The following is a 9,459-nucleotide window of genomic DNA, read 5'->3' as shown; positions in this document are numbered from 1 at the left end:
AAACCTGCACGCTATGCACATGTACCCTAGAACTTAAAGTATAATAAAAAAAAAAAAAAAGAATTTGTCAAGTTGCAAGACGGAAGAGTCTCATAGATACTTCATTAGAAATGAAAGACATGGAGACCAAAAGACCCAGAGCTTAGTAAATAATTTCCAATGTAATGTCATTTAAAAATGTGATGTGAAAAGTTTAAAAATAAAATAATACATAAACCACCAGCAGCTTGATTTCATTTCCTGGTCTCTTATATGATTTAGAATTACAGTGTTTGTATTAATTGTATCTTTGAACTGTAGACAGAATGAAGAAGGATTTAGAGAATGCTTATAAATAAATTTTTTTTAGGCATCCGGGTAAGTGAGAAAACATACTAAGAGTAAATATTGTTTCAGAGGCACCAAATGTAAGTCACAATCCCTGCCTTTCTTTATCTTTAAATTTTTTTTAGTTATTATTTATTGGTAGAGACAGGGTCTTGCTGTGTTGCCCAGGCTGGTCTTGAACTCCTGGCCTCAAATGATCCTCCCACCTCAGCCTCCCAAAGTGGGAGGTGTGAGCCACTGGACCTGGCCGGTCTCTGTCTTTAGGATACTTATGTCAAGTTGATGAGTTAGAATTGTACCCCATTTACTAAAATATAAGGGATAGTAAAATAAATGCTAGTAATATAAAGCAAGACCTAACAGATATGGTAAACCTCTAATAAACCTTGAAGATAAATATTTCATGGAGGTGGGGAATGGGAAAGAAGGGCTAGTTAGCTAGATTATGGCCATAGTCTTGGAGATTAATGCAATAGTTGAGAAAAGGTGAAAAGTTTTGTATGACTAGAACCAGGCTATGTAAGTCTTGAAGCAAAATCCAGATAAATTGGGGGTTAGATTGCTGTTACCCAGTTGTCCAATTTTGTGTCTCATAGGAAACATCAAAGCAACTACCTTCAGAAAAGCAGAGAGATATTAAAGCAGAGATAACTTGTTGGAAGAGAACACCTTCATATGACAGCCACCCTCTGCTCTAAGTGATTACAATATCAGAACCTGTGAACATATTAGGTTTTCCCCAGCTTTCCTGAGGTGTAATAGACCAATAAAAATGACATATATTCATGGTAACCAGTATGATATTTTGCTAGATGTATTGTCAAATGATAAATCAATCTAATTAACATATTCATCATCTCACTTTTTTGTCATGAGAACAATTTAAGATCTTTCTCTTCACAATTTTTAAGTATGCAATATGTTGTTATTACCTATAGTCACCATGTTGCACAATAGATCTCCAGAGACTCTTCATCCTGTCTAACTGAAACTTTGTACCCTGTGATCAATATCTCCCTATTTCTTTCCAGCTCCCATTGAGCTCCTGGCAACCACCATTGTACTTTTTTCTTTTATATATTTGAATTATTTAGATTGTACATACAAGTGAGATCTTGCAGTTTTTTGTCCTTCTGTGTTTGTCTTATTTCAGTTAGTGTAATATCCTCTGTGTTAACCCAGGATGTTGTAAATGCCACGATTGCCTTCTTTTTATGACTAACTAGTATTTCATTGTATGTATTCATTTTCTTTATCCATTTGTGCATTGATAGATATTTAGGTTGATTCTACATCTTGGCTCTTGTGAATAATGCTGTAGTGAAAATGAGGGTACCGATATCTCTTCAACATATATATTTCATTTCCTCTGGATATATATTCAGTAGTAGAAATTGCAGAATCATATGATAGTTCTATTTTGAGATTTTTTTTGTGGAAATTCCATATTGTTTTTCATCATGTTCTACTGATTTTTGTGTATACCAACAGTATACAAGGATTCCCTATTCTCCACATCTTCAACGACACATTTTATCTTTCATCTTTTTGGTAATAGCCATTTGAACAAGTGTGACATGACATCTCATTGCAGTTTTAACTTACATGTCCTGGATGATTAGTGATGTTGAGCATTTTTCAATATACCTGTTGGACATTAGATGGACTTTAGTGCTAAAGTGGAAATAGACTCTTATAACTTTGACTTCTTTCCTTCTTGTTTATTAATATGATTATTATTTACATTTTGGGCTGTTGTTCTCTAGCTATCACTGTTAACAAAGCCAATGGTTGGGGCAAATCACTCCGTGGTGTCAGAGTTTGTGTTCCTGGGACTCACCAATTCCTGGGAGATCCGACTTTTTCTCCTTGTGTTCTCCTCCATGTTTTACATGGCCAGTATGACGGGAAACTCTCTCATTTTGCTTACTGTGACTTCTGATCCTCACTTGCACTCCCCCATGTATTTTCTGTTAGCCAACCTCTCCTTCATTGACCTGGGTGTTCCCTCTGTCACTTCTCCCAAGATGATTTATGACCTGTTCAGAAAGCACAAAGTCATCTCCTTTGGGGGCTGCATCACTCAAATCTTCTTCATTCACGTCATTGGTGGTGTGGAGATGGTGCTGCTCATAGCCATGGCCTTTGACAGATACGTGGCCATATGTAAGCCCCTCCACTACCTGACCATTATGAGCCCAAGAATGTACATGTTCTTCTTAGTGGCTGCCTGGATGATGGGCCTTATCCACTCTGTAGTTCAATTGGTTTTTGTAGTAAACTTGCCCTTCTGTGGTCCTAATATATTGGACAGCTTTTACTGTGACCTTCCTCGGTTCATCAAACTTGCCTGCACAGACACCTACCGACTGGAGTTCATGGTTACAGCCAATAGTGGATTCATCTCTTTGGGTTTCTTCTTCATACTGATCATTTCCTATGTTGTCATCATTCTCACTGTTCAGAAACACTCTTCAGCTGGTTTATCCAAGGCTCTGTCCACACTTTCAGCTCACATCAGTGTGGTAGTTTTGTTCTTTGGTCCTTTGATTTTCATCTATACATGGCCATCTCCCTCCACACACCTGCATAAGTTTCTGGCCATCTTTGATGCAGTTCTCACTCCTGTTTTAAATCCTATCATCTACACATTCAGGAATCGAGAAATGAAGATGGCAATGAGGAAAGTATGCAGACAACTAGTAAATTACAGGAAGATATCCTAAGTCATGGCTTGTATTGTGAGTGTCTTTATTAACTATTGAAGTTTATTGCTGAAGCCTCTCTTTGTCCTACCTTAATTTGATCATCCACATGGATATTGGGTCTATTTCTCATTTAGGAGGAGGCACATTTTCTTCTGAAAAGAGAAAAGCCGGGCGCGGTGGCTCAAGCCTGTAATCCCAGCACTTTGGGAGGCGGAGACGGGCGGATCACGAGGTCAGGAGATCGAGACCAACCTGGCTAACACGGTGAAACCCCGTCTCTACTAAAAAAATACAAAAAAACTAGCCGGGCGAGGTGACGGGCGCCTGTAGTCCCATCTACTCGGGAGGCTGAGGCGAGAGAATGGCGTAAACCCGGGAGGCGGAGCTTGCAGTGAGCTGAGATCCGGCCACTGCACTCCAGCCTGGGCGACAGAGCGAGACTCCGTCTCAAAAAAAAAAAAAAAAAAAATGAAAAGAGAAAAAAGTTACATATAAATTATTTAGAAACCAAATATTATAGTTTTGAGCCTTAATTCCTAAGAGTAATTATTAGAAATATGTAAGATGGAAGGCTATTTGAAGGTCTTCTGAAAAGGGAGAAATATCTCCTTCATCCACTGTAATTCAGTATGACCTTAAATTGACTATATCTGCAAAGACAAACGTTTGCAAAGAAGGACACTTTTACAGTACTCAGTGTTAGAATTTTAACATATCTATTTGGTAAACACAAACCACAACAGTAGTATAGGTAGTAGAGATATCTGAGAATAGAAATGATTGTAGTATAGTTACCTGTTTATCAGAGTAAAACTTTTTAAAACAAAGTTAGTAGAAGTAACTTTTGCAATCAACTATATTTTTAAAATAATGGAGCATATAAAGTCAGCATAAAGCACAAAAAGTGATTCCTGTGGGCTACAGAATTTTTGTCTACCGGCAGGGACATTTACAAAGAAGACAAAGAATAACACTTACTGTTTTTTTAAAATAAGAAAGAATAAATTTGTTATGTCATTCAAACAGAATGCCAAATTCTAGTCTTGCTTTAATGTAATATTTGGCAATAAAGCATTCTTGAGATTTAAAAAAATAGATCAATCAAAGCTGAGCTGTGAAAAACTTTGCCAAAATTTTAACATATATCATTGCTTCTATTCAGAAGCATTATTTGTAGTTACGTATATGTAACAAAACAGAATTTACTTCCTCACACTTCTAAAGCTTTCTGTATCCTTTGGGTTTTGTCTTTTGCTATTGTTCTTCACATATTGGAATAACTAGACATTTTATCTTAGAATGAATCTACCCCTTTCTCCCTCTTGATAAACAAAACCATTACATTGCATAGCCTGTCATATTTTTTGGTTATTATTACTTCTAGTTTCAATGACTCATAGTAATTATGACATTAACCAAAGAAACTGACTTTTATTTCATAGAGAGTATTTGCTAAAGAAAACTAAAACCTGACAATATTTAATGTGGTAAAAACATTAGTTGGTTTTTGAGGAACCATATATTTTATTGAGGAATTATTATAATAGAAGAAAAGAGACCTCAGTAAAGGTTTGGGCTCAGTTCCTAGTACAACAAAAACAAGTGGGAATTTATGGCTATGGAGCAGGCTGTAGTTTCTGTGGGTGGAAAATTATTAAAAAGAGACATCAAAGGTGGGGGAGAATTCTTGCTAAACTGACCTAATAGGATTCTTGCTGCAGGCAGGCAAGAACATATCAAGGATGGAGAAGAGGAATTAGATCAGATATCAAGCATAATCAGATATCAAGGCTGGAAGATTCTCCCTAAACTCTTAGCAGTATTCTTGCTAAAACTGGGCTATGCAGGTTCAGTAGAGAAGAGGGCCAAGGTTGAGGCTTATTTGGAAAGTGGGATAAGAAGAGTCTGACTAAATTTTGGTCAAGGGAAGAGTCTTTGTCAATTCAAAGATGGAAAATTGAATATTGTCTTACATACACAATTATTTTATTAAGCAGTAAACTCATGAGCACGTAAAATATAACCATTTACCACCACAATTATTCTATTTACAGCTTCTTAAAGGAAGTAAATGTTTTCCTTGAAGTAGGAAAAAAGAAAACATTTACTAAGATGATTTGAACACTCTATAAAGGTATGAATAAAGTGACACAAACACATCTCACACACACACACACACACACACACACACACACAAACACACACACAAACACATTCTCCATGACTACTGCCCTCAGTGTTAGAAACAGTAATGGCTTCCTGCTGTAGCTGGTCCTGGATACTTAACCATTCCTTGTTGGTCTTCTATAATACCGCTTGCACTGTTGGAAATTAAATTTCCTCATTTATTCCATTTGAATATGGTACTTTTCTTGGTGTGACCCTGAAATAGGTATTTGCGCACAGAAAAGCCCCAGGAAAGAGCACCTCAAAATGATTTCTGGAATTAGCTGACTCACATATTTAAGGAGTACCTGTGTAACTTCCTTATCGCAGGAATACTGGACTCTGATCACACAAGCGTTCTTCTACAAGTTCATGGAAAATGCTTCTTATGAAAAAAACTATGCATGGGCTTCAAATTCTTTTTGCACCAAAATAAATTCATACTATCTTGTGATAACATGTCTAAAAGGAATCTAGTTTGAGGTACTAGGAAGGACAAGACATCAGTTTGAAAAGAGCCCATATCAGAGCAACATGATTTCTTCTAAAATTGAAGCAAGAACAAACATCAAATTCATGGCGAAGCTTGGGCAGAAAAATGGTGGAATCATTAATGCTTTACAGAAAGTCTGTGGAGACAATTCCCCGAAGAAATTATCAGTTTAAAATTGTATAACTCATTTTAAAAAGGGATGACTGTGTTCTATGTTGGAAGACAAAGTTTGCAGGAGCAGAGCATTCACATCAATTTTTGAAGAAAAAAATTAATCTTGTTATACCCTAATTGAAAAGGACCACTGATTAACAGCACAAACAATAGCCAACTCCATAGACATTTCACTTGGTTTAACTTACACAATTCTGACTGAAAAAGGTGAGCAAACTTTTTACTCAATAGCTGCCAAAACTGTTGCATCCAGATCAACAGCAGAGAAGAGCAGAGCTTTCAGTGGAAATTAAAACAAGTGGGAACAATATCCTGAAGCATTTCTTTGAAGAATTATAATAGGACATGAAGCATGGCTTTACCAGTATGATCCTGAAAACAAAGCACAATCAAAGCAATGGCTACCAAGAAGTGTAAGTGGTCCAGTCAAAACAAAAGTGGACCAGTAAGAGCAAAGATAATGGCCACAGTTTTTTTGGGATTCTCAAGGAATTTTTCTTTTTGACTTTCTAAAGGGCCAAAGAACAATAACATTTGCTTATTATGAGAGTGTTTTGAGAAAGTTAGCCAAAGCTTTAGCAGAAAAACACCCAGGAAAGCTTTACTAGAGAGTTCTTCTCCAACAAAACAAAGCTCCTCCTGCTTATTCCTCTCATCAAACAAAGGCAATTTTGTGAGAGTTTGATGGGAAATCATTAGGCATCTACACTGAAGTCCTGATTTGGCTTCTTCTAACTTCTTTTTGTTTCCTAATCTTAAAAAAATCCTTAAATGAAACTTCTTCATTTCATAATGTAAAAAAGCTGCATTGACATGGTTCAATTTCCTAGGACCCTCAGTTCTGTAGAGATGGACTAAATGGCTGATATCATTGCTTACAAAAGTGTCTTGTACTTGATGGAGCTTCTGGTGAGAAAGTTTATATTTTTATCTTTTAATTCCGTTTTTTCCCACAAACTTTTGGAAGTCCTCCTTGTATGTAGAATAAATGTAGACTATTCTTATTCAAGTTTTCACTTGTGTTTGTATAGAATGAAATGTAGGTCAAGGCAAGGAACTGTAATCTCCATTACAACTAAATATCACTGCCACTTGACCTCCCAATGCCTTACCCTTTTTGCTGGTGGAGCTACTCTTTCATCCAAGTCTGAGTAAACCAGCCTTTCCTTGCAGTAAAAAAAAAAAAAAAAAAAAAAGACATTTATTTTTGGTTGGCTTTATCTGGACCAGTTGCCCTTAGGACTATAACAAGAATTAGGTCCCACTACAACTTATATAGAGAAGTACAAAGCCTGCTCTGAAAATATAAACTAAAAGAGTTATAGGATTTTCTAAATATTTGCTGGGGTCTGAGGAAAAGGCATATGAGTGAATTCAGTGGTTAGGCTGAAAAAGACTAACGAGACAAAAATCAGAAATCAATATGGTATATCACGTGGGATTTAGCCATTAATAGATTTGAGTGCCTGGATAAGTGCTAACAGTCTGCTAGGTTGGTTAATGCAATCCTGTATTCAGTGAAGATGTTTCAGTATAAATGTCCATCAAAGGTCATCCATTTTTGAGGAGGCACTTAAATATCATACGAATTAGAAATCTTCCAGCAAATCTGGGGCATGTGATTAAAGTTAAGTTGTTATCAGCTTAAAATAGACTAGTAAACTTTATGGTAAACACAAAGCAGAACCTATAGTTGATTTGCAAAAGATAAAGAGAGTAGAATCAAAACATATCACTACAAAAAACATCAAATCACAAAGGCAGGCAGCAAGGGACAAATAAAGGAACAAAGGCTCCACAAACAGCCATAAAACTGTTAAGTAACTGTCAATAGTAAATTCTTATTTATCAGTAATTATTTAGATGTAAATAGTCAAAGTTTGGCAATAAAAAGACAGAATGACTAATATTAAACCAATTCAGTAAAGTTGCATGTGTAAAATCAACATACAAAAATTGGTAGCATTTCTGTACACTAACAGCAGATTCAATGCAATTTCTATCAACATTCCAATGGCATTTTAAACAGAAATTTTAAAAACTTCTCAATTTTGTATGGAACCACAAAAGACCCCAAATAGCCAAAGCAATCTTGAGAAAGAAAAATAAAGTTGGAGGCATCACACTACCTGATTTCAAATTATGTTGCAAAGTTATATTAATCAAAACTGCATCATATTGACATAAAACAGATATATAGATCAATGGAATAGAATAGAAAGCCAAGAGATAAACCCCAGCATATATGATTATCTAATTTTTAACATGGACACTGAGAAGACACAATGGGGAAATGAAAGTCTTTTCAATACATGGCACAGGAAAACTGGATATCTATATGCAAAATAATAAAATTGGACTCTTATCTTTATACTTTTTCAACATAGCTAAACCAGAACTATGATTCTCAGAATTCCCCTCCATGTATGTTTCCATGTTAGCGCTTACTGCAAGAAAAGTTTGTGTAGGATTTGGAAGGTGGAAGTGAAGCAGTAGTTACTTTTGATATGAGGTTGGTGTAGGGAAGGTACTGCTGCAGCTCACACATATTGTTATTGGTATGCTGGCTCATCTTGTGATGTGGAACAGCAACTCTGCCTGCAGTTTCTCTACTTCCCACTGGATCTTTCCCTTTAGATCCTCTGAGTCCTGAACCAGGTGCAAGTACATCAGAGTTGGAAGCACTGAAAGAGACACAGTTCTAATTTGTCCTTGGCCTCCTCTACTTTGTGTCCATTTTCCCTTTCATAGTACTGGCTCTACTGGCTTTAGGCACAACATGAGATTCAATGGCAACAGACATACATAGATTGCTTGATGGCTTCCACAATCGTGTAAGGTCTAATGCCTATAATAAATTTCTTGTTCTGTATCATTTATAGTGGTTCTACTTTTCTGATCAACCCCTGAGTGATACACTCTCAACAGATCACAACAACACAATCATGATTGGGCATATAGAATACCTTATTGATCACCATGATATTGACACAACATTGCATATGACCGGGGATACATTTTACAGCAAATGAAGTGTAAAAATAAGCTTACACACATGGAACTCACTAGTCTACTGATATGCGCCATCAATTACAAGCATCTGATTTGATAAATTGGTGGAATGGCCTGCTTCTGCTAAGGTGTGGTTACAATGCTAATTGGGAACCACATTTCATGATGATGAGGTGCTCTTCAATAGGATGCAGGAGAAGCCTACGAGAAGCTACTAAAGCAGGCTGTACTACTGTTCACAGCTCCTGTTGGGTCATGCTCTTCTGCAGCCTTGGCTTTGATTTGTGATTCTTGAAACCCCTCCCTCATTAGACCCCCATAGCCCTAGGGATTATAAGAACTCACTGCCCTTACTAGCCCTGGGTTCCTTTACCATTTCTTCCTGGTTCTTATAACCCTGCCCAAAGTCTTGTATATAATTCTTTCAGTCAATTATTGTCAATCACCCATTTTAGTGTGATATATTTTCTTATCTTGACCTTGATTAATTTTCTACAATAGCTGTAAAACTGAAAAAGAAAGTAGAGTCATATGAATTTACAGAAGTAAATGCACATAATTGTCAAGCATAAAAAAGGT

At 36.4% G+C, this 9,459-nt stretch overlaps 1 protein-coding gene across 1 annotated transcript; it reads left to right on the top strand.

Moving 5' to 3' along the window:
• The first annotated feature begins 2,114 nt into the window (after positions 1-2,114).
• LOC105527460 (olfactory receptor 4F3/4F16/4F29-like) lies at positions 2,115-3,053 on the top strand. The gene has a single exon (XM_011963789.1). It carries the CDS (start codon positions 2,115-2,117, stop codon positions 3,051-3,053), a length of 939 nt encoding a protein of 312 aa, XP_011819179.1.
• Positions 3,054-9,459: the final 6,406 nt, after the last annotated feature.

This window comes from Colobus angolensis, unplaced genomic scaffold (genome assembly GCF_000951035.1).
Source record: "Colobus angolensis palliatus isolate OR3802 unplaced genomic scaffold, Cang.pa_1.0 Scaffold625, whole genome shotgun sequence".
NCBI lineage: Eukaryota > Metazoa > Chordata > Mammalia > Primates > Cercopithecidae > Colobus > Colobus angolensis.
The sequence above is the reverse complement of the archived record's forward strand: the minus strand, read 5'-3'. Positions and strand labels throughout refer to the sequence as shown.